The 26,414-nt window shown below is 44.0% G+C and overlaps 1 protein-coding gene across 1 annotated transcript in view; it reads right to left on the reverse strand.

Moving 5' to 3' along the window:
- Positions 1-3,788: 3,788 nt before the first annotated feature.
- Positions 3,789-26,414, reverse strand: part of LOC311130349 (alpha-1,6-mannosylglycoprotein 6-beta-N-acetylglucosaminyltransferase B-like) — a gene marked incomplete at both ends in the record, with an annotated part of 96,347 nt that continues 73,721 nt past the window's right edge. Inside the window, 8 exons of the mRNA XM_084163073.1 lie at positions 3,789-3,987; positions 5,122-5,408; positions 8,377-8,451; positions 11,018-11,134; positions 11,312-11,458; positions 11,960-12,118; positions 20,889-21,019; positions 21,484-21,617. Coding sequence (XP_084019199.1) covers positions 3,789-3,987; positions 5,122-5,408; positions 8,377-8,451; positions 11,018-11,134; positions 11,312-11,458; positions 11,960-12,118; positions 20,889-21,019; positions 21,484-21,617 — 1,249 coding nt within the window. The remainder of the gene's footprint in view (positions 3,988-5,121; positions 5,409-8,376; positions 8,452-11,017; positions 11,135-11,311; positions 11,459-11,959; positions 12,119-20,888; positions 21,020-21,483; positions 21,618-26,414) is intronic.

Below are 26,414 nucleotides of genomic sequence, written 5' to 3' on the forward strand. Positions count from 1 at the left end.
ATATAGACATCAGTAGTAGAGTATATCTATAGGCACCAGTAGTAGAGTATATCTATAGGCACCAGTAGTAGAGTATATCTATAGGCACCAGTAGTAGAGTATATCTATAGACACCAGTAGTAGAGTATATATATAGACATCAGTAGTAGAGTATATCTATAGGCACCAGTAGTAGAGTATATCTATAGGCACCAGTAGTAGAGTATATCTATAGGCACCAGTAGTAGAGTATACCTATAGACACCAGTAGTAGAGTATACCTATAGACACCAGTAGTATCCAACATTCAGCCAACATCAGCCAACTCAAAAGGTTATCAAGGTTATCCAGGTTCCCTATCTCACTAGATTATTAGTGATCAAGTTTAGCTGTTTGAGTATTTCAGTCTGGTTTAGTTCTTTCTCCTCATTTCCTATTCTGGTCACTTCCGAAATGAAGACACGCCATCCAGTGTGGATAAAGCTACTGTAATGTTCCTTGGCGAAGTCACAATCCATTGTGAATGCTAAGGCGCTGTTGTAACTCACCATAGCCCTGCTTCCATAGATAAGAATTATCTCACCGTCTAAAGCTTTGATGTGATGAATATCTCCATCTAGAGATGTGTCACACCCCATTGAGGAAGTCACCCTAGAAAGTTTCTCTCTATCACTTTCAAGGTAGCTAACTCTCATATTTGAGGCCTGAAGTATTCTATGGTGTGTGTGTTTTTCCTTTACTAGCTTACAGGCATGACATTGGTGCTATGGTATTGTTGCTATGGGATTATGTGGATGGTATTGCCTTTGTTGAAAATGGACTACAATCTCAAATCTCTGATGAGCTACAAATGGAGTGTTTAAAGTTGCCACCGGGCATCTTAGTAAGATAACTTTTAATGTTCACACACTGTGGCATATCTTCTTTGCTCAAGGGCACACACACATGCGTGATCGCACACACACACACACACACACACACACACACACAGTGTCCTTGATGAGTACTGTTTGCCTGCATAGCTTTTTGATAGGGCCTATTAAAAATATGAAATATGGCTGCTGAAAATCCCCCTGGCTGAGTCCTAAATGGCACACTATTCCTTATTTAGTGTACTACTTTTGACCAGGGCCCATAGGTCTTTTGTCAAAAGTAGTGCACTATATAGAGAATAGGGTGCCATTTGGGATGCAGGCTCTGTCTGAAGAGATGACCCCACTGTATAAACTTTGAAAGGAGGAGAGAGTCTAGGGAGAAGGTCTGAGTGTCCATCATCCATTGTCAAAGCACAACGCCGAAGAGAGGCGGTGACAGGAGAAGGTGATTGACCCAAAGGTGGCATTCCACTCAAAGGTCATGTTTTCTAGGAGTTTGACACATGAAGTGTCACCTGTTATCTCCCCCAGGTCGATTTCTCTATTAACTCCCTGGTCTTGGTGGGTTAAAGTCAAATTGTTTAGATATGAATTATCTTCCGGTGGGTTATTTCCACTAGCTAAGAGTTAGGTAGCAAACATTCAAGTGTGATATCATCTTGACCTTGTCTGCTCTGACTTCCTGCTGGAGTAGCAGGACCACATGGTGAACGGGCATCCTTGTTTCAGAACAGTCTCTCTTTGGCAATTTTGAGGAACCTTGAGGAAACTATCAGCAACTCAGTCCAATTAGAGCAGATGACCCCACTGTATAAACTTTGAAAGTCACCCTATGAGATGGAGGGAGAGAAAGAGACGGGGATAGAGAGAAAAAGAAAGAGTGAACGTGTGTTTATTTTCTCAGATGAATAAATAACGATCGTGATAAATCTCTCTGGCCCATCCTGTTTCAGGGACTCACGTCACGCTCAGAAGTGTGTGTGTGTACCTCCCAAACTAATCCACTCACACACAGTCCTTACACACACACACATTCATTTATGCACACACACACACACACACACACAGAGACAAAATATTTAATTAACCTTTCGTTGTCGGGGGAATAAATCACTGTACTAATTATATAATGACTTAATCACAAGTAATGCTAATAAAATTACATTACAACAGTTCTGTCTGTTGAGCAATGGTGTTATGACCCCTTGGAACAGTGGGATTTAATTCAAATACCTATCTTTCCCCAAAGTACAGATAATTGATTTTGTTATTATTCTTGTATATATCGAGCTCCAAGAGATGAACGCCTGGATAACAATTATTCATTGGCCTATGGGTTATATGAAATTGAAAACACTGAGAGCTTTAAATAATGCTATCTTATTCCCTTTCAGGCCAATGGGGAATTCTGCATGGTCTTCACTCTTATGATGTATATTATTCATTATATTCTACTTCATTCACTGGGATACTGACCAGGAGCAGAAACTGAGCTGTTAACTAATGCTTCAAGCCAATGCTTCAATAGATGTACTGTACACAACAATCAATATTCACTATGAAGATTACACCCACTACTACACACAGTACATCTAGCAGTACATCCAATACCATAGACATCCACAGTTATGGACCACTATCGTCACTACCATAGACGTCCACCTCATAGACGTATCAGAGGAAAACTATTGCACTCTCCCAAAGGATTCCTACTTGGTGTAAAAACAATTAGCCCCAAGACTTGAAAAGTATAATTGTATCTATGTTGCATATTCTGTTTCTTAGTAAAGGCCAGCTACTTTCCTACTATGAGCATTGGACTGGTACATTAAGGGTTATGTTGGATCACCCACTCACTTCCCAAGGTAAGATCCAGTGTTGTGAACGCTGGCCTCAGAAGTGCATGTCTCATCTGGAAATCCAGAAAGCAGAACGGATATCTGATTTCCTCCCCCCTCCAACGCAACATATCGACAGTCTCATCCCTTGCTTCTGGCTCTGGAGGAGTGGAAGATCAAACATCTCTCATATCTCTCATCTCTCATGGATGGATGGGCAGGGGAAGACAGGAGGGAAATGAAAAATGAGCAGCCAGAGATGAAAGAAACCATTAATCCAGAAAGAAAAGAAAATACATTTATGAGTCATGACAAGACCGACAACAAAACGACAGCGATGCTTTGATCTCTTTTTAACTTTCCATTTTTATTTTTTTATTTTCATCTCAAAACAGCCGAAAGGTTCTTAAAAATCCTCTGTTCTCACAGTAGCAGAGCTCAAAACGGTCGCTTTATTAAAAAATAATCTTTAATCTTTTTTAGTCCATTTTAGCGCAACAGAGATGATTGCATTGACTCTGTTGGTAGTCAGGGTTATCTTAGTCGCACAAAATAATCAGTTCATCTTTAGAAGGAGGAGAGAGTCTAGGGAGAGTGTCTGAGTGTCCATCATCCATTGTCAAAGTGCAACGCCAAAGAGATAAGGGGAGAGGAGATTGGTTATTGACCCGAAGTTGGCATTCCACTCAAAGGTCACGTTTTCTAGGACTTCTCCCCCGGGTCGATAACTCTCTTGACTCCCTGGTCTTGGAGGGTTAAAGTCAAATTATTTATATTGTAGCAGCAAATCAATGATCTTCCGGTCAGTGGGTCTCCTCTAGGTATTAGTTAGGTAGCTAGCTAGATGGCGATATAGCCGTTTCCCTATTGTGGATTACTGTGTTTTCCTGTGGGCACATGGTGAATGGTTACACTTGTTGCAGTATAGTCCAGCATATCTCTCTTGGGAGGGGGGGGGGCATCATAACCAGGGCCGGTTAAGCTCATAGTCCATAGTTTATAGTCTACAGTTCATAGGCTATAACTAGAGGGCCTGGAGTTTTTCCTAGCCACCTAGCCAGGTCAGGCGTTCATTGTAAAAACTCTGGGTCCCTCCTCATAAGCAGTCTCGGCAGAGAGCAACCTGGCCGCGGCGGTAGTCCCGGCAGGGGCAGAGGCGGCGGTACTTGGGGCTGTGGCCGGCGCAGCTGTAGAGGAGGGGGTCCTTCTGGAGGCCGCACTCCCGGCGTAGGACGGAGAAGGCCGGGAACACGTGGTTGACCTCCGCCTCCACCACCTCACACTGCACCTCTAACCTGTTTGATGGAGGGAGGGAGATGGGGTGATGCATAGAGGTTGTTTGATTGAGCAATACAGAGAGAAAGAGATAGAAGGAGAGAGTGCGTGAGGGGAGAGGGAGGATAAATAAGGGGGAAGAGATGGAGGGGAAAACCGAGGGAGAAATGTGTAAAAAAAGGAGAGAGAGAGAGAGAGAGAGAGAGAGAGAGAGAGAGAGAGAGAGAGAGAGAGAGAGAGAGAGAGAGAGAGAGAGAGAGAGAGAGAGAGAGAGAGAGAGAGACACAGAGAGAGAGACACAGAGAGAGAGAGAGAGAGAGACACAGAGAGAGAGACACACACAGAGAGAGACACAGAGAGAGACACAGAGAGAGACACACACACAGAGAGACACACACAGAGAGAGACACAGAGAAAGACACAGAGAGAGACACACACACAGAGAGACACACACAGAGAGAGACACACACAGAGAGAGACACAGGGAGAGACACAGAGAGAGACACACACAGAGAGAGACACACACAGAGAGAGACACAGAGAGAGAGAGACACATAGAGAGACACAGAGAGAGAGAGACACAGAGAGAGACACAGAGAGAGACACACACAGAGAGACACACACAGAGAGAGACACAGAGAGAGACACACACAGAGAGACACACACAGAGAGAGACACACACAGAGAGAGACACACACAGAGAGAGACACAGAGAGACAGGCATGAAGTAAAACAGTTATATGTCGAGCAGGAGGGGTGATGAAGAGAAATTCAAGGAGAAAGGGAACGATAAAAGAGGAGGAAGACAGTAAGATGAGTTGGCATTGCTATGACACTCTTATCAGCTTCTGCTGTCACTATAGATCTCACCGACAAGACACCTTACATCACTGAGAAGACTTTGAACCTGACATCCTTGCTATAGCTGTTTGATTATTACAACCACAGACATCCCTTAGGGAACTAACCACCATATGGTACCATTTGAGAGAACAGAGAGCATTGTACGTGTTTGTATGATTGTTAGTGACATGTAGTGATTGTGTGTTTCGAATGTGTGTATATGTGTGTCTAGCTGTTTGAAACATATGTCCAATGTGTGTGTGTGTGTGTGTGCATGAGCACGGCTTCATGTGTGCCAAGGTGCCACTCACCCACGGAGGGCCTCCTTGTTATTGACGAAGCGGAACAGCGCGGGCTCACACACCAGGTTGGCACGCTGGCACGCCTCCACACATGACTGGCCCTCCTGGGATGCCAGCAGCCTCAGGGAGCTGAGAGGGGGCCAGGCAGTGGGGGCGCTGGTGTTGGGGGCCCAGGTTAGGCCACTGGAGTTGGGCAGCAGGACAAATTGAGGCCCAGGGCTAGCCGGACTACTAGACCCCAGCTTGGAGGAGGAGGAGTTGGCCGGAGGGAAGGGGGCCTCGGGGGTGCAGAAGTCCTGGAGGGATGGAGGGAGAGGAGAGAGAGGGGAAGGGGATGTTGAACAACACAACACATAGGTAGTGCCTATTTGTTTCTGGGTGCCGAGATTACATTATACAGCATGTGGTATTCTTTTTGACAGTGCAAACGCACACACAGACACCAAGTAGATACGCACACCCACATGCACACATGGTCACTTCCACACTATACCACAGGAGGTTGGTGGCACCTTAATTGGGGAGGACAGGCTCGTGGTAATAGCTGGAGCTGAATGGGTGGAATGGTATCAAATACATGGTTGTCATGTGTCCGATGCCATTCCATTTGCTCCGTTCCAGCCATTATTATGTGCCGTCCTCCCCTCAGCAGCCTCCACTGCACTATACACACATGAAAGCCAACATTAATCAAAGCCCGCTGACACTTTTGCCTTTAGCTGTAAATAAATCTACATTTCCAAACACTTCAGGGCATCGTGTGACACAAATACAAATAAACAGCCGTTTCTCTAACCTCCCCTATACTGCACATCACTCTAAATAATCTCCCATCAATCCTTTACCTATTCCCTGACAAAACTCATCTGGGTCCAACAGCACCAGAGAGATAACTCGTTTTAAACATGAAAGAGAACCGATTTGACATATCGGTCTATCAAGTCAGCCAGACCATTTTAATAGCAGTTCTGATAGCATTGTTCAGACACATTAAACAGATTAGAGCAGAAATATCAGTTCAGTCTGATAGTGACAATTCAGTTCAGTCTCTGTCTGCCACCCAATAGGAGATGGAGGTAGCAGTGGTTTCCAAGGTCTGAGATGTGTGGAGATGTGTCAGTGATTCTGTAACAGCCAGTCTAGATCACAGATCAACAATTGAGTTGAGTTTGGGGATTATTCTGAATGATTGATCCGGGTGCCCCATTCCTCTCTCCTCAAGTCCTCTCATCCATCCCCCGTCCCCTCATCCTTCCATCCATCCTAAGGCTGGAGTGGTGTCTACTAGTCCAGGGTTTCCTAAACCCCCGGGTACACGTTTTGGGATTTGCCCTAGCACTTCACAGCTGATTCAAATGACGAACTCATCATCATGCTTTGATTATTTGAATCAGCTGTGTAGTGCTAGGGCGAAAACAAAATGTGGGTGGGGGGTCCAGGACCGGGTTTGGGAAACCCTGGTCTAGTTACCTCTCCAGGTTGAGGTGAGTGGTAGGAGGTGAGTGGTAGGAGGTGAGTGAGTGAGTGAGTGAGTGAGTGTGTGGTAGGAAGGTAGCATGGGAGGAAGACCTTATGATAATATGTTTTGGGAAAAACAGACACGGTTGAGTGCCTGCATGTACAGTGGGGAGAACAAGTATTTGATACACTGCCGATTTTGCAGGTTTTCCTACTTACAAAGCATGTAGAGGTCTGTACTTTTTATCATAGGTACACTTCAACTGTGAGAGACGGAATCTAAAACAAAAATCCAGAAAATCACATTGTATGATTTTTAAGTAATTAATTTGCATTTTATTGCATGACATAAGTATTTGATACATCAGAAAAGCAGAACTTAATATTTGGTACAGAAACCTTTGTTTGCAATTACAGAGATCATATGTTTCCTGTAGGTCTTGACCAGGTTTGCACACACTGCAGCAGGGATTTTGGCCCACTCCTCCATACAAACCTTCTCCAGATCCTTCAGGTTTTGGGGCTGTCGCTGGGCAATATGGACTTTCAGCTCCCTCCAAAGATTTTCTATTGGGTTCAGGTCTGGAGACTGGCTAGGCCACTCCAGGACCTTGAGATGCTTCTTACGGAGCCACTCCTTAGTTGCCCTGGCTGTGTGTTTCGGGTCGTTGTCATGCTGGAAGACCCAGCCACGACCCATCTTCAATGCTCTTACTGAGGGAAGGAAGTTGTTGGCCAAGATCTTGCGATACATGGCCCAATCCATCCTCCCCTCAATACGGTGCAGCCGTCCTGTCCCCTTTGCAGAAAAGCATCCCCAAAGAATGATGTTTTCACCTCCATGCTTCACGGTTGGGATGGTGTTCTTGGGGTTGTACTCATCCTTCTTCTTCCTCCAAACACGGCGAGTGGAGTTTAGACCAAAAAGCTCTATTTTTGTCTCATCAGACCACATGACCTTCTCCCATTCCTCCTCTGGATCATCCAGATGGTCATTGGCAAACTTCAGACGGGCCTGGACATGCGCTGGCTTGAGCAGGGGGACCTTGCGTGCGCTGCAGGATTTTAATCCATGACGGCGTAGTGTGTTACTAATGGTTTTCTTTGAGACTGTGGTCCCAGCTCTCTTCAGCTCATTGACCAGGTCCTGCCGTGTAGTTCTGGGCTGATCCCTCACCTTCCTCATGATCATTGATGCCCCACAAGGGGAGATCTTGCATGGAGCCCCAGACTGAGGGTGATTGACCGTCATCTTGAACTTCTTCCATTTTCTAATAATTGCGCCAACAGTTGTTGCCTTCTCACCAAGCTGCTTGCCTATTGTTCTGTAGCCCATCCCAGCCTTGTGCAGGTCTACAATTTTATCCCTGATGTCCTTACACAGCTCTCTGGTCTTGGCCATTGTGGAGAGGTTGGAGTCTGTTTGATTGAGTGTGTGGACAGATGTCTTTTATACAGGTAACGAGTTCAAACAGGTGCAGTTAATACAGGTAATGAGTGGAGAACAGGAGGGCTTCTTAAAGAAAAACTAACAGGTCTGTGAGAGCCAGAATTCTTACTGGTTGGTAGGTGATCAAATACTTATGTCATGCAATAACATGCAAATTAATTACTTAAAAATCAAACAATGTGATTTTCTGGATTTTTGTTTTAGATTCTGTCTCTCACAGTTGAAGTGTACCTGTGATAAACATTACAGACCTCTACAAGCTTTGTATGTAGGAAAACCTGCAAAATCTGCAGTGTATCAAATACTTGTTCTCCCCACTGTATGTATGCATGTGTGTGTGTGCACGGTGACCCTACCTGATGCTGTATGTAGGCGTGTACCCTCTCCAGCATTCCCTCGCAGGTGTACTCATACGGTAGGTATGGCTCGACCTGCAAAGACACATACACACAAATTCCCACAGATCAGAACCTTTCCTCAGAATGCGTTGCTAGGCAATCAGCATAAAAATACTAAATTACCATATTTTCCTCATTTAAATATTGTTTTGCCTGTTTCCCCATCGTTCATCCTAATTGCAATAAATAGCCAATTCTACCCATTAATCACAACAAATAAACGTGAGGTGCGTCACAAATGGCACCTAACTCCCTACATAGTGCACTACTTTTGACCAGGGCCTATAGAGCTCTGGTTAAAAGTAGTGCACTATACTGTATAGAGAATAGGGTGCCATTTGGGACGCAACCGTGGCCATTTTGAAGTGGGTTTGGCTTAATTGCAGTGTGTGACTTGTGTGTAAGTAACTTGGCAGCATATTCCCTACATAGTGCACTGTTTTTGACCAGAGCCCTATGGGTCCTTCTGGAGGCATGTAGGGAATAGGATGTAATTTGGGATGCACTCAGGCTTTGATTTAATTTGCATAGCTGTTCAATATGCAACAAACGGCTCACCTTTGATTTGTCTGATTAGAGAATAGCTATATTGCTGTAATTCATCAAAATAAAAAATATTTATCTCTCTAGCCAAGGCAAAACACACCCACATACAGACTGGAAACTGTAAATGAACTGGACAGTTACTTCCTGATCTAAATGGAAATGGAAATGACAAAAATGATCTGAAAACGGAAACAGATTGTCTTAGATTATAGTCCCCCATTGTAATTAATTAGGACCCTGTAACAATGTGGATTCAACGGCTCAGTTGGTTGAAGTATTTTGCTTATAATACCAGAATTGTGTGTTTTCTTTTTAGCATGAGTGACTGAATACATTCTGACTTACAGTATGACACTTGGTTCCCTTTCGAACCAAGTGTCTCTGATAATGTAACAATGTCATATTTCAAGATTAAACACAAATGGTTATGTTAAACTTTTCCATTAGGAATACATGGAGCCTGAACGTACAGACTTCATATTAATTATGGATTCCCTCCAGCTTTAAGAGTAGATCACATATCTAATGTTCTAAATCTCACTTGTAAATGATACATCACTCAGTAAATCATTTTTTAAATACAAAATCATAGCCGGAAAATGTTTAACTGCATGTGAAATCAGACTTTTCCAATTTCAAATAAAGAAAAGCAAATATGTAGAGAGAGGATATACGAAAAAGTTACACATCACAAATCTGATCAAATCATAAAACTTTCTGAATCATGTACAGTATATAAACTAGCACAGAGATATGCCTCACAATATTTGCTTTGGTCTAAGCAGAGAGAGGCACAGTCTCACCCTCCCTCCCTTCCTCCCATTTATTACAGAGGGATAAATATGAAGACAACAGGTCACCTTAATGGGATGGACAGAGTGAGAAAGGGGGAACAGAGTGAGAGTGAAAGAGAAAGAGAGAGAACGAGAGAGAAATAGAAAGACAGACAGAGAGAGAGAGGGAAAGAGAGCAGAGAGCGAGAGAGAGGGAGAGTGAAAGAATGAGAGAGACAGAACAAGAGAGAGAAATAGAAAGATAGATGGAGAGGGATTTATGTGAACATGAAGAGGTGTCAGCCAGTAGAGATTTCTTTGGTCTGCATGGCTGAACATGTGGAGCCGCCCAGGACAGAGAGCCAGCCCACAGACACACAGGGGTGAAGTGGCCCATCAGCCATCTATCACTGGAGTGACGGACAGACAGACAGACAGGGCAGCCATCTTTCAGTGGAGTGACAGACAGACAGACAGGGCAGTATCTCACAGTGGAGTGACAGACAGAGAGACAGACAGACAGACAGTGCAGACATCTCTCAGGGGAGTGACAGACAGACAGACAGACAGACAGACAGACAGACAGACAGGGCAGCCATCTTTCAGTGGAGTGACAGACAGGGCAGACAGAGAGTAAGCGCCGGTGCACTGAGCTATGGCATGTCTGACAAGACACAGCAGACAACAGGAGAGTGGAGAGGGGAGAACACACACACACATTTAGAGACACACAGCCATACACACACAGACATACACATTCAGAGACACAGACACACATGCATGCACGCACACACACACGCGCACACACACGCACACACACACACGCACACACACACGCACACACACACACACACACAAACAACACAGCTTTATAGAGGCATTTCAATCGGCCTGTTTGACGTCTTACTCAACTTCTCTCAACCTCTCACACTCCCTGCAGCCTCAAGCTGACTGCAGGTTTCCATTAAGCTACATTTACTGCTAATTACTCCTTGGCTGTGCACACACTGCTTCCTAAGGATAGCATAGCATACACCACTAAGTCCTAGGTTAAATCATTGCAGCTAGTGCTTCTCCATACGGAGCTTTCAGAGGTGCATTTGAAGTGCATAGTATTTCCTGGATGGAGCGAGCTGAAACGTCATTTAAAAAAGCAGCGTCACCCGTTCAGTATCAGCGCTGGTTGTACAATCCTTCCCAGATGCAACATAGTGTGTTTGTTCATTGCCATGGAAACCAATGAATCAAGAAAGAGATAACTAAAATGTATATAACTGTACCTTGGTACTCATGATCTTTCTGATGGCGGTGTCAAACTCCTGGGAGTTGTTGTAGTCTACTGTCATGACGTGGGGCCGCCCGATGTACTGCTCTGCATACGGGTGCTGGGACGACACCTGAGAGGGATGGAGTATAGAATTAGAATTAGTAGAACATTCCAGTTTAAAGCAATATTCTGTGATGTACAAGTGGCACATTTGGTGTACAATCTGGAATGTAGTTTGTTGAATTTCATTGGTTAATTTTCAATTGAAGAGTGGTACTAGATACGGTGTTGACCAACGGGAGCTCACCTCTCTAGACGTGGGCTTGCCTCTAAAGAACTCGTGATTGAGCGAGCTGTGGGGTGGGTGGAACTTGGGCTGCAGGTAGATGCACCCATTGGCTATGGCCTCCAGAGGGGCGGGCCCTTCGTAGGGGAAACCAAACCCGATGAAGAGCTGTTAGGGGGAGACGAAGATGATACTAGTTAGGATAACCACCAGCTATTTTATTAATGCTTGTCAATTGAAAATCCTGCCATTTACAGATACAGCAGGGACTGGAAGGTAACTGTGTGTTGGCCTTGTGTAGATGCTGTTGTAGTTAGTGCTGGTGCAACAGTACTGTGTGTGGACCTAGTGTGTGAGTGCATGGTGCCTGCATGTGTTTGCGCACGTACAGATGTAGGATCTTAATTTGAGCCAATTTGCTTGTGGATTATAATTAATGGACATTGTTTGTAGGGGTTGATAAATTTTTCGTAAGGGTAAATCAAGTCTGAATTTCAAAGTGGAAATTACAAACTTCAGAAGCCTTTTTAAACCTCAAATACACTTACATTTCCTTTATTGCAGGAAGGTTCTCCTGCAACTGGGTGATAAAATTAAGATCCTACATCTGTAGTGTGTTACCTATTGTGTATGTTGTGTATCATCTAGTGCGTGTGTGTGTTCCAGCACCTTGGCCTTGCGGAGCAGCGTCTGCAGCTCGTGTTGGGGCAGCAGGCCGTGGTTCTTGACGTAGGCAGGCACCTCGGGGGGCCGCTGGGTCTCGTAGTACACTGTCCCGTGGACCTCCATGTACCTGTGGAGGATCTGGAGGAAACCCTCCTTACCCTGCTGATAGACAGGGAGAAGGGAAGAGAGAGAGAGAGAGAAAGCATGTAAGAAAGTGAATGGGGAGTTGGGGATCGAGGAGAGGTGGAAAAATGTCATGGGTGAGGGAGAAAGGAGAGAGGGAAGAGGAGGGAAGAGAAGGAGGGAGAGAGGGAAGAGGAGGGAGAGAGGGAAGAGAAGGAGGGAGAGAGGGTTGAGTTTGAGGGATAAAGTGGATGAGCAAGTGCGATGGGAGAGGGGGAGGGAGTGGGACGGAGAGGGAAGGAGGGAGAGGTGGAAGAGAAGGAGGGAGAGAGAGATGGAGAGGGAAGGAGGGAGAGAGAGATGGAGAGGGAAGGAAGGAGGGAGAGAAGGAGAGGGACGGAAGGAGGGAGAGATGGAGAGGGAAGGAAGGAGGGAGAGATGGAGGGAAGGAAGGAGAGAGAGATGGAGAGGGAAGGAGGGACAGAGGGAATGACGTGATTAGAGGTGATGTGTTAATGGCTGTGTGTGTGTTTATGAGTATACACATGTGGCAATGAGTGTGTGTGTACGCGTGATAATACAGTATGAGTGTTTGTGTGTGTGTGTATGAGTGGTTGTGCATTCACTGAGTGTGTGTGTGCTGTGTGAACGTCAGCATCTTCACACAGAGCGAGGCAGAGCCATGACCTGTTAGTGAGCGCGGGAAGTTTAATGTGACAGGCCCCTTTAGGAATCCAAAAGAGACACACAGTGTCACACTGCTGTGAGCCATCAATATGAATGAGGTGAGGTGCTAGGGATCTGGCAGGGCTTCCTACACACACGCACGTGCGCACACGCACACACACACGTGCGCACGCAGTCATGTGTACGTGTACGCACACAAACACCCTCTCTCTCCATCCCTCTCTTTCTCATTACACACATTTGGCCTCTAGCATTTCTTCCCAGTGCCAGAGAGCGAGGAGCGAGTCATCCATGTAAGGACGCAGGGCAAAAATGCTGGCAGACTGCCAGTGCCACTCCAGGCACCCAGAGGGCAGCAGAAGCAGAGCACAGCATTAGCCAGCCAGCACCACCCAGTTCCACTCATCTCCTTACTGGCTGATATGACATCCCTGTCTCTGACCCATCTATGGAGCTCTCATACTTCTACCTATCTGGTTGGTTTATTCAGTGGTTTAGTCGGATGCCCATTAGCTTTTACCGAAGCATCAGCTACTCTTCCTGGGGTACACATAAAACATGATACAGATACACTGATAGACAAGGACAGTCACACACATTTCAAATACAACAATACGCAAACAACAATACAAAATAAACAATAATAACAGTACGAATGTGTGTGTTAGAGTGTGTCTGTGTGTGTCTGTGTGTTCTCACAGTCCCTGCCGTTCCATCATGCAGTAATGGGGCCTTAGGAGTAAAGATTTTGTAAAACAGCAAGCCTGCCCATACATTGAAATGAATAGATTATGCCCATACATTGAAATGAGTAGATTATGCCCATACTTTGAAATGAATAGATTATGCCCATACATTGAAAGGAGTAGATTATGCCCATACTTTGAAATGGATAGATTATGCCCATACATTGAAATGAATAGATTATGCCCATACATTGAAATGAGTAGATCATGCCCATCATTTGAAATTAATAGATTATGCCCATACATTGAAATGAGTAGATTATGTCCATACATTGAAATTAATAGATTATGCCCATACATTGAAATGAGTAGATTATGTCCATACATTGAAATGGATAGATTATGCCCATACATTGAAATTAATAGATTATGCCCATACATTGAAATGGATAGATAATGCCCGTCCATTGAAATTAATAGATTATGCCCATATATTGAAATGAGTAGATTATGCCCATATATTGACATGGATATATTATGCCCATACATTGACATTAATAGATTATGCCCATACATTGAAATTAATAGATTATGCCCATACATTGAAATTAATAGATTATGAATAGGGAGTACACATATCTATTGAGGCATACAAGCAAACCACATCAACACACAATAACAGATGTGCTTTCTGGCTGATTCTATACAGTGCATTCATGTGCCCGAGCAACAGTACATCTTTCTTCTGAGAGGCACAACCTTTCAACACAAAGTGCATCTTCAGTGGATATGGAGGCTTTGTGTTGTTCGTGTGGGTGTGAGAAGTGCAAAGATGTTGATAATAAAGGGGATGCATTTTGAGGTGGGAGATGTGTGAGAGTGTGTGTGAGCGCGCTTGTGTGTGTGTATGTGTGTGTGTTCATCCACGCGCTTTGCCTGTGTGTGTGTAAGCATGGGCACCCTTTCATTGCTAGCCTCATTGCTAGCCTCATAGCTAGCCTCATAGCTAGCCTCATAGCTACCCTCCACATCTGAAAAACAACCCCCCCCCCCCCCCCCCCAATGTGAACCAACCACAGCCCAGGTCTCCTTATTGACTTCCTGCTTCCTGGATGTTAAGAAGCTTACTGTATCCCTGTTCTATTGTGTGATCCCCATGTATGCTGTACTGTAATTGTTAGCCTGCTGCGATCAATGGTTTCCTCTGAGGATTTTCCCAGCCAATTAGGAGATTAGCCAACGCTTGGAGTGCACCAGACACTATGAATTAGAGCCAATGAAACAGAAAGAGAACAACACACACACACACACAGATGCACACATACAGATGTAACTCAGGCTTAGCTCAGGCTAGCTAACCCTTGACCTGGCTTGACTGGGCCAGACCCGGGCCACGTTAGTAATGCTAATTATCTAACCTGGACTCTATTCTAAGGAATCAGTTCAAATAGAGCAATGTTGGGTTACGAGAGTGTGAGAAACGGCCGGGACTCAGGGACGATGAAAGGTTGATTTATACAATATAAGTCAACCTGAACTTTGTGTGGTAGGTTTGAGTTTGTTTGACGGCTCATAATAATGGCTGCAACGGAGCGAATGGAATGGCATCAAACACATAGAAAATATGTGTTTGATACCATTCCACTAATTCTGCTCCAGCCATTACCACGAGCCCTGTGACATACAGGTATGAGCATCTCCCCTGTGGGTTTACCAGGAAAAAGCCCTTGTATCTCATCATCACACTGCAGTGTGTACATAGAGCCAGCAGGTAGCCCACATGCATCAAAAAACACAGCAAGCGAGAATTGACACAGGCCAGCATGGGCAAGTGTGTGTGTGTGGGGGGGAGGGAAGGCATGAACATAATGGCTCCAAAAACACACTGCACCTGCAGACCTCTATAACTATCTTACTCTCTAAATACTTCTCTCAATTTCACTCTAACCGTTACCATCTCTCTTTCTACCTCTTCAACTCACTCCCCATCTCTCCGTCTCCAACACTTCTGATTTTGAGGAGGCTGGTTGCCAAGACAAGGAGCGGTATCCTTGACAACAAGCACAAGAAGCCCCCCTATGCCCATTGGAATACAAGATGGAGTCATGACAATATTGTTTATGGCTTTAGCCTGCCTTACAGGCCCGACTCCCGAGGTTAACATTTCAAAAATCAATACTAGTACTATCCTTTAAAACCCAGCACACACCTCTCCTCTACTCATGTCTCCATGATACGACTAAGCCCAATACCACATAGTGCAAGCAAGAACTATCGATTTGTTCAACAAATTGTCTCAAGCGACAGAAAGAGAACGCTGGAGTCAACGCCCCAAAAAACAACTGTTTAGAGAGCGTTGAGATAGATAGAACCACTACTTCATAAAATGAGCATGTGAAGTCTGGGTACGCTTCAGTATATTTGATTGGACCAGATGTCCTAGTCTCTCGCCCAGTATTCAATATTCAGAAAGACATCTGTGGCACCACACAGCTTCCCAGTCGAATAATTCATTTATCTCTCTCTCTATCTTTTTCTCTCTCTCTCTCTCATCACAGACAGCTGCAGGCTAAGATTAGCAGTGGAGTATTCAAACCACTTATGTCTTGTCAATTTACCATTATCTCTAAATAAAACATTTCTCGAAGGAAAGGGAAAGGAAGCAACAGTGACATTTTGATAGCAACTTTATGCTAGGTCAAACTGACATTCACAAGAGTCTGTATTGTGTATTAGTAGGTGTGTGATCATGGAGGAAATGATGAACGGAATGTGTGAAAGGAGGTTTAAAAGAGAGGGAACGGGGCTGGTGTGTTCGACTGAGAAGAGTCTTACCTGGAGCTGTAGTAGAATATATGATCCATCAAGATGCAATGGAGAGACGCATGGGGGAAGAGAGGAGGGGATTTGAGAGAAGAGAAGTGTTGAAGAAGTGTCAAAGAAGAGAGGAGAGAGGAATACGGAAGGGAATCGAGTTAAGGAAAGACAAGAGAAAGAGAAAATAAACATTCAACTCTGTCATGTATCACATTTCCTCCTTCTGTTCCTATAAAGCGGCAATTGCTCAATATTCACACGCAATTTCTAAAACATCTTCTGTCTCGTCTCGCGATACAAGACTCTACTATTGAATAAATCCATGGGAATTGCCGCTCCAAACAGAAGCAGAGAGGAAAAAAAGCTACAGCTAAGCTACGTCTTCATAATGCTTGAAACAAAATCCAGTTCGAGTCTCTCCCTCATCGAATATGCACTGTGAACAACCAGTCTGCCTTTGAAGGGAAAATTGGCTGCGAATTAAAGCTGTATGATTCCGTCAAATGTATCCACATGCGGCTATGTGTGCCAAATGTAATATCCTCTCTAGATAGTAGATACATGGCATGTCGATCGTTTTATCTGTTATGCAGTTAACAGCTCTGTTCTATTGGTTACATCTCTGTAGTGTACACACAGTTAGAAGTGTGTGTGTGTTTATAGGGGTGTGATAACATAGTGTGGATGAGAATGTGAATGTGGATGAGATTGTAACTCCTCTAGTAGTTTATATGAATTGAACCTCTTGTTCTTGACCGTAGCAAATGGAAATGGGCTGGATTAACAGGGTATGATTCTCATCCATCTTGAGGTGTCTCTATCTATCTATTGGCTGGTCTGTGTGACTTGAATTGCCAAGTGAATTGATTCCCCCAAAAATATGTAACCTTTATCTTGACAGGGAAGACATGTTGAGACCTAGGTCTCTTTTCCAAATGTGGCCTTTATAATACAATATAAACACAAAATATAATATATATATGTGGTCCTCTGTAGCTCAGCTGGTAGAGCACGGCGCTTGTAACGCCAAGGTAGTGGGTTCGATCCCCGGTACCATCCCCGGGACCACCCATACACAAAAAAAATGTATGCACGCACGACTGTAAGTCGTCTGCTAAATGGCATATTATTATGTATATATTATTCTGAACAAAAATATAAATTCAACGATTTTACTGAGTTACAGTTCATATAAGGAAATCAGTCAATTGAAATAAATAAAGCCCTAATCTATGGATTTCACATGAATGGGCACCCACTTGGGAGCCAGGCCCAGCCAATCAGAATGAGTTTTTCCCCACAAAAGGGCTTTATTACAGAAATACTCCTCAGTTTCATAAGCTGTCCGGGTGGCTGATCTCATACGATCCTGCAGGTAAAGAAGCCGGATGTGGAGGTCCTGGGCTGACGTGGTTACACGTGGTCTGCAGTTGAGAGGCCGGTTGGACATACTGCCAAATTCTCTAAAACAACGTTGGAGGCGACTTATGGGAGATAAATGAACATTAAATGATCTGGCAACAGCTCTGGTGGTCATTCCTGCAGTCAGCATGCCAATGTCATGCTCCCTCAAAACTTGAGACATCTGTGGAATTGTGTTTTGTGACAACACTACATATTTTAGAGGGGCCTTTTATTGTCGCCAGCACAAGGTGCACCTGTGTAATGATCATGCTGTTTAATCAGCTTCTTGATATGCCACACCTGTTAGGTGAATGGATTATCTTGGCAAAGGAGAAATGCTCACTAATAGGGATGTAAACAAAATTGTGCACAAAATGTGAGAGAAATAAGCTTTTTGTCGTATGGAACATTTCTGTGATCTTTTATTTCAGCTAATAAAACATAGGACCAACACTTTACATGTTGTGTTTATATTTTTGTTCAGTATATACAGTGGGGGAAAAAAGTATTTAGTCAGCCACCAATTGTGCAAGTTCTCCCACTTAAAAAGATGAGAGAGGCCTGTAATTTTCATCATAGGTACACGTCAACTATGACAGACAAATTGAGGAAAAAAATTCCAGAAAATCACATTGTAAGATTTTTTATGAATTTATTTGCAAATTATGGTGGAAAATAAGTATTTGGTCAATAACAAAAGTTTCTCAATACTTTGTTATATACCCTTTGTTGGCAATGACACAGGTCAAACGTTTTCTGTAAGTCTTCACAAGGTTTTCACACACTGTTGCTGGTATTTTGGCCCATTCCTCCATAAAGATCTCCTCTAGAGCAGTAATGTTTTGGGGCTGTCGCTGGGCAACACGGACTTTCAACTCCCTCCAAAGATTTTTTATGTGGTTGAGATCTGGAGACTGGCTAGGCCACTCCAGGACCTTGAAATGCTTCTTACGAAGCCACTCCTTCATTGCCCAGGCGGTGTGTTTGGGATCATTGTCATGCTGAAAGACCCAGCCACGTTTCATCTTCAATGCCCTTGCTGATGGAAGGAGGTTTTCACTCAAAATCTCATGATACATGGCCCCATTCATTCTTTTCTTTACATGGATCAGTCGTCCTGGTCCCTTTGCAGAAAAACAGCCCCAAAGCATGATGTTTCCACCCCCATGCTTCACAGTAGGTATGGTGTTCTTTGGATGCAACTCAGCATTCTTTGTCCTCCAAACACAACGAGTTGAGTTTTTACCAAAAAGTTATATTTTGGTTTCATCTGACCATATGACATTCTCCCAATCCTCTTCTGGATCATCCAAATGCACTCTAGCAAACTTCAGACGGGCCTGGACATGTACTGGCTTAAGCAGGGGGACACTGCAGGATTTGAGTCGCTGGCGGCGTAGTGTGTTACTGATGGTAGGCTTTGTTACTTTGGTCCCAGCTCTCTGCAGGTCATTCACTAGGTCCCCCCGTGTGGTTCTGGGATTTTTGCTCACCGTTCTTGTGATCATTTTGACCCCACGGGGTGAGATCTTGCGTGGAGCCCCAGATCGAGGGAGATTATCAGTGGTCTTGTATGTCTTCCATTTCCTAATAATTGCTCCCACAGTTGATTTCTTCAAACCAAGCTGCTTACCTATTGCAGATTCAGTCTTCCCAGCCTGGTGCAGGTCTACCATTTTGTTTCTGGTGTCCTTTGACAGCTCTTTGGTCTTGGCCATAGTGGAGTTTGGAGTGTGACTGTTTGAGGTTGTGGACAGGTGTCTTTTATACTGATAACAAGTTCAAACAGGTGCCATTAATACAGGTAACGAGTGGAGGACAGAGAAGCCTCTTAAAGAAGAAGTTACAGGTCTGTGAGAGCCAGAAATCTTGCTTGTTTGTAGGTGACCAAATACTTATTTTCCACCATAATTTGCAAATAAATTCATAAAAAATCCTACAAAGTGATTTTCTGGAATTTTTTTCCTCAATTTGTCTGTCATAGTTGACGTGTACCTATGATGAAAATTACAGGCCTCTCTTATCTTTTTAAGTGGGAGAACTTGCACAATTGGTGGCTGACTAAATACTTTTTTCCCCCACTGTATATTGCATATACACACATTAAAATAGAAAAACACAGTCATGCTAAGCACAAATAAAACATCACAAATCACCTAGAAAAACAGTTGCATTCCTCCATAAATAAATCCCCAATACTTTAAATTGCCCGAACGGCACCAGAACATCAAGATGAAATGTATTTAGAATTTTGTTCCAGCAATACAGTGCATTAAAACTAAAAGCAGATTTAGCTAGCTCGGTGGAGACCCTAGGAACCTCAAGAGTTAACCAATCCTGTGAACGGATTAGGCAACTCAGGTGTCTATACTTCACACAGCAAAGTTAGATAAGACGAAAGTTTATGAAGTATGGCCTTGGAAAGAAAAAGGGAGTAATGTAAGATCTACTGGTCTTTAGCAAAGTCCAGCCAACCTTTTGATACAGGATACAGTGACGAGTATCAAAACTGTCACCTGTAACAAAACAAAGGGCACTATGGTAGATGGCATCCAAAGGTTTAAGAGTAGTAGCAGCTGCACTTTGATAAATAATATCACCGTATTCAAGAACAGATAAAAAGGTTGACTGAATAATCTGATTCCTACTGCTTAGAGAAAGGCAAAATCTGTTTCTGTAGAAAAAGCCAACTTTAAATCTTAGCTTCTTAACCAGCTCATCTATATGTTTTTTAAACGTCAAATCCATTTTAATACAAATGCCTAACTATTAATTCTAAGAGCACATGGATGTTAAGGGTGCAATTTAAAGTATGAGCTGGACAACATAAAACATCTCTAGATTAAAGATCAGATATGCTTTATTCATGAAGGGAATTTTAATGATTCTACTCAAATCTAAAAAGATTTGACCCCCCCGGCACTTTACCCAACTACTTATAACTTTCTATTCGAGTGGGATAATTATCTCTCTGCACGCAGACCTGGGTTCAAATAGTATTGGAAATCTTTCAAGTACGTTAAGTGTTTGCTTGAGCCTGCCTGGATCGCCAGGTGGGCGGGGTTTGCACTTTTGGGACTATCCCATTGCATCGGGCAAGCTAAATCAAGTACAGCTAAAGTATTTGAAATAATACATATTATTTGAACCCAGGCCTCTCTGTGAGCGGACTGTGTGTGTGTGTGTGTGTTTGTGTGTGTGTGTGTTATGCGTACTTTCCACATGCTGGCCTCCTTGCCGTAAACCACGGCCATGTTGTTGACCTTGTTCTGCATGATGCTCCTCTTCTCCGTGTTGTTCAGCTCCTCAGACACAAAGCCCATGAACGAGTTGTCTGGAGTGTGGGCTGAGGAGAGGAGGAGAGAAGGGTGAGAGAGAGGGAGGAGGGGAAGGGCAGAGTGAGGGGAAGGGCAGAGTGAGGGGGGGAAAAGAGTGAGACAGATACAGCAGGGAGAGAAGAGATAGAAAACCCAGGTATAGACCCTCATCTCATTTGAACTTGAGCTAAACAATATCCTCAGTGAAATGTGAAGAGGTGCCACTGATATTGATATGACCTGTGCCTCGGTCTGATTATAATATGCTAATTCAAAAAGGTAGTGTAAGTGTGGCTATTCAAAAAGCTGTCTGTATGCTAAAGTACTGCATTACAATGGTAAGTGGTTCCATTTCTATAGCAGGTGTGCTAAAGCTAGGTGGATTCGGAAGGTATCCATAGCATTACAATGCTGAGTGTTTTGGCTTGTATTGTGGGTGTATTATAGCCAGGTGGATAGGTACAGATTTGTATACATATTGATGTATACTTACGGAACATAGTCATGTACTGTCTGGAGTTGAGGTTCCAGTAGCCCCAGTTGGTCCTGTAGCCGTGCAGGGTGGCGTAGTCCTCGTGGTTGTAGGCCGGCTCTGTCCCGAAGGTGTCAATCACACGGATGTGGCACCTGAAATGAGGAGCACATTTTAACACCACACCACAGAGCAATTTACACAACTGACATTTCCTGTCAAAAGTGGGTACTGGCATAAAATGTGAGATTAATTTAATCATCATTTAAATATCTGTACATGCTGAAAACTGATGGAACTTGTCAGAACAGCCAAAGCCCGACTTCTGAATGCTTGTTTTTGACATTAATGTTTCGTGTGAATGTAAATAATTAAATAAATTACATATCACAATTGATTTTTGGACAGCATTTATTATTTCAATAATGGCCACAATGCATCACAACCGCTCTTTGTCCCCCAAAGCTTTTGTGTTTTCTCAAAGGCCGTAATCACAAGTGGAGAGACAGGGATAGAAGACGGACTTGGTGTTGGTTAATCGTTTTTTCCTTTCATCCACTGTACCGCACGTCATTCACTCATTCAAAAAGTGTGTGTGTGTATGTGTGTGTGTGTATTTGTCTGTTCGATATGCAGTGTGTGTGTCTGTTTGACAAGCATTGTGTATGTGTCTGTCAAGAGAGAACACAGAAAAGCAACAAAGGTTCAATCCCATCAATACCAGTCTTCAAGACACACAATGCTGAACATACTATCAACACTATGGAGACAAAAGCTCCCTATGGAACAGTAGTTAAGTAGAAGTTAATAGCTAGCTGTGGCTCTGTTGATGGGAGAGGAGTAGCAATCATTTCTGTTGTTCCAAAGGCTACCAAGTGTTCTTTGGGAGCTGAGATGGAAAACCAAGTAAAATAAGCAGAATTAAACCCAGTTTACCCTCTCAGCAATTTAAGGGCAGGTAAATGGTAAGGTAATGGCTATGGGGAATACTGAGAAATGGGGTAATAATGTATACTTGGAAATTTGCACCAAACTATCTCTTGGAATCAAAGAAACATGGTAACATGGTAACTCATGGTAACTCACTGATTCCCTACACACACTCTAAAGCCCTGACAGTTCTACTCTGGGCTTTGCCAGTCTAGTGAGTGTTAAATTATGCCACTGTCTGAGCTCAGGGAGGATTAGTAGAAGACCTGAAGACCTGTGAGAGCCCAGGGCATTTCCATCGAAAAGGACCCACGAGCACCAACATGTGAAGTTCATTAGAGCATATCAAATTGCGTGTCAAATGAAAGCTAGGAGTATATATTTTGGGGAAATTATGGCATAAATTCATTTTTCAACCATTTTCCATCTTAAAAATCAGACATAAGTAAAGGCTTTTATTTATGGATAAACAGATGGAAAAGGGGTCTTAGAAGATATACCAGAAAAAGTCTTAAAAGGTATCCGAAATACATCAAAACACAAACATGTTGACATAAATACCCCTGCCAACTGATATCAAAATGTCTATTTAGTTTTGGAGATATTGTTTACCTTCTGCACGTTTAAGAAATATTGCCTTGTGCCTTGTATCATGGCTCAAGCTAAGACCCAGATGCAGACACAGGAGGCGGATAGTACGAGTCTCAGAGTTTATTACAGTACAAGGGGCAGACAATTGGTAGGTCAAGGCAGGCAAAGAGTCATAATCCAAATCAGAGTCAGGCAGGTATAGGACGGCAGGCAGGCAGGATCAGGGTCAGGACAGGCAGAAAGATAAGAACTGGGAAGACTAGAAAAAGTAGGACTTGACGGGAGAAGACGAACTGGCAACAGACAAACAGAAAACGCAGGTATATATACACGAGGTAATGGGAGACACCTGGTGGGGGTTGGGGACAATCACAAGACAGGTGAAATAGATCACCACCTGGCGTCCTACCCTGGGACATACCTGGTTGACCGGGGTGTCGAAGGTAGATGAGGGCTGGGTCCAGGATATTCCTGGCGGGGACCCAAAACCTCTCCTCCGGGCCATAACCCTCCCAGTCAACCAGGTACTGGAATCCCTGCCTTGAGGTTGAACACTCAGGAGGCGCCTCACCGTGTACGCCAGATGGCCGTCGATGAGACGGGGGCTGATATCCCAGGGAATGCTCAAAAGACGAGAGACCAGTAGCAGAACAGGGAAGGGTGTTGCGGGCATATTCCACCCACAGGAGTTGCTGGCTCCAGGTGGTGGGATTGGTGGAGACAAGGCAACGAAGAGGCGTCTCCAGGTCCTGATTGGCTCGCTCCGACTGGGGATGAAAACCAGAGGACAGGCTGGCCTGACGGAGGGAGACCCGAGATTAAGTCCAGGGATATTTGGGATCAGGGGTGGTGAGGAACAGGGAGTGGTTGAAGGAGGCCAGCCGGAGCTCGCCGCGGAGTCTTTTTCTGCGCGCACACAGTGCAGGCGGCAAAGAACGCGGAGACGTCAGGAACTACGTGGGACACCAAAAACGTTGTCGGCCAAAAGCCAAGGTCCGACGGGAGTCAGGATGACAGGTGACACTCCGACGTCCGAGGCGTCGACCTCCACCACCAACTGATGGGACGGGTCCGGATGGATTAAGATGGGAGCTGAAGAGAATCGCTGCTTGAGGTCTGAGAAAGCACGGCCAGCTGCTGGAGACCATATGAACGGAACCTTTGGAGAGGTGAGTGCAGAGAGGTGGGAAGCAAGGGTGCTGTAACCTCGGATGAAACAAGGGTGGAAATTAGCAAACCCCAGGAAACGTTGCAGCTGCACTCTGCTTGAGGCCATGAGGTGGGGGTTGGGGACAATCACAAGACAGGTGAAACAGTTCAGGGTGTGACATTGTAATACCTTTACCAACAACCCACATATCTTTAAGATAATTTCTCTCCTTCATGTAGAGGGAGGATAATGCGAGTTCACAGAAGTAACAAGTAATGGTAGACATACCAATTAGTTATAGTGATTTTACTGATGTACATTTTGTTTATGAATTATTAAGTGATTAAACTCAATTTGGTTACCAAAATTACCCAAAAATCTATAATGGAATTACTGCACCTGAATTGGATACAATGGGAAATCATAATAGTCACAAACCACAGTTGGGTCACCTGCTACTGTTCTCCCTTCCACTGGCACACTGTTATGTTCAGCTGTTAACTTTCTTTGTCTTTCTGTTGTCTGGTGGTCTAACCAAGAGTGTTAAAACAGTCTGAGTCTGGACAACCCCTGCATCTCTCTCTCGCTCTCTCTCTCCCGCTCTCTGCCTCCATCTCTCACTCTCCAGTTAATGCCACCTCTCCCAGCTCTTAGTAACACCTACCCATGAGCCCCCTCTCCCTCCATTTACTTTAACCAGTATCCTCACCCGCTGAGCACCGACCGACACCGGACGTCCATGGACGTTGAAATGTAGATGAAATTTGGTCAGGCCACCCTGGCCTTGATGTTAATGTCCACGGACAGACCGGACTGACCAAATCTGAATCATAGACGTATGTTTCACAAGTTTGGATAGCACAGTACAGTACAGTGCAGTACAATAGAGTACAGTACAGTGAGTAGAGCACAGTAGAGTACAGTCCAATACAATACAGTAGTACAGTACAGTAAAGAAAAGTAGAGTATAGTACAGTACATTATATTGTACTGTATTCTACTCTACTGAACTATACTCTACTGTACTGTACTGTACTGTATTCCACTGCACTGTATTGAACTCTACCCTACACTACTCTGCTGTGGTGTATTGTACTGCACTGTACTCTACTGTACTGAACTATACAGTAATGTACTCTACTGTACTGTATTGTACTATAATCTACTGTGCTCTACTGTTGTCACGGATTCTGCCGAGGCTGCCCCTCCTCCTTGCTCGGGCAGGTTTTGTCGTTCGTCGTCACCGGAGTACTAGCTGCTGCCGATCTATGTTATATGTTTCTATGTTCTACCTGTTGTGTCAGATTGTTTCACACCTGTTGCCCATCTTGTGATTACTCCGCCCCTATTTAACCCTGTGGCTCCCATTGTGTTCTGTGCGTGTTTGTTGTTTGTGAGCGGGTTTATTCCTCCCTGCGTGGAGGCTTCTTGTTTCTTTACGTGTATTAGTAAAGATACGTTTTTTCATTGAGTTCTGTGTCCTGCGCCTGACTTCAGTCTACCGCATACACTGACATCGTGACAACTGTGCTCTGCTGTGCTGTGCTGTGCTGTCCAAACTTGTGAAACAGAGAATGACATCATATCCATAATTATGCATTTCGGTGTAGTATAGATCAAGGACCCATGATGTAATTCCGTTACCGTAATTCTGTTACCGGGCGTAAATCCACTTCACTTACTTACTTCAATAACAAAAATATTTTTTTTTCAAACTCAAGGTACCATGTCATAGCTGACACCCCATTTCTTCTGCAGACATCTTTGGAGCAGATATTTATTACGGTTGCATCTGCACAGTTCTTCCACTCAATCATTTTTGCATAGTTGTATAGTTTGTTAAACTTTGAAATCAATGGTTTTTGTTTGGCATACATTTGAAAGTGAAAAAACAGAGTCAAAGCGTAATTCCGTTACCGTGGGATTGCCCCCCACTCTATCTGCCCTGAGCCATGAACCTACCAAGCAGTGTGCGCGTGTGGATGGATGGATGGACCCATGGTTTCTCCTAGTTTGAGACAGTGCTGAAATGTTATGCTAGAATCAGTTTCAGTTTTTCAAGTAAACACATTAGCACTTGAAGCAAAGCTGCAGTCTATCGATAACATATATTCCAGAAAAAATGCAAGTTAGAATCTTATATTTCCATGTATAGCTCATAACTCATCTGTATTCCTGACTAGTTGTCACCAAGGCCCCCTTGACAGAGTGTGTTTCCCTTGGATTTTTTTCAGCAGCGGTGGCAGAGTTGGTTTTTCTTTCAGTGGTGGTCACGATTTAG

This window comes from Coregonus lavaretus (assembly GCF_964263955.1).
Source record: "Coregonus lavaretus genome assembly, chromosome: 6".
Lineage (NCBI taxonomy): Eukaryota > Metazoa > Chordata > Actinopteri > Salmoniformes > Salmonidae > Coregonus > Coregonus lavaretus.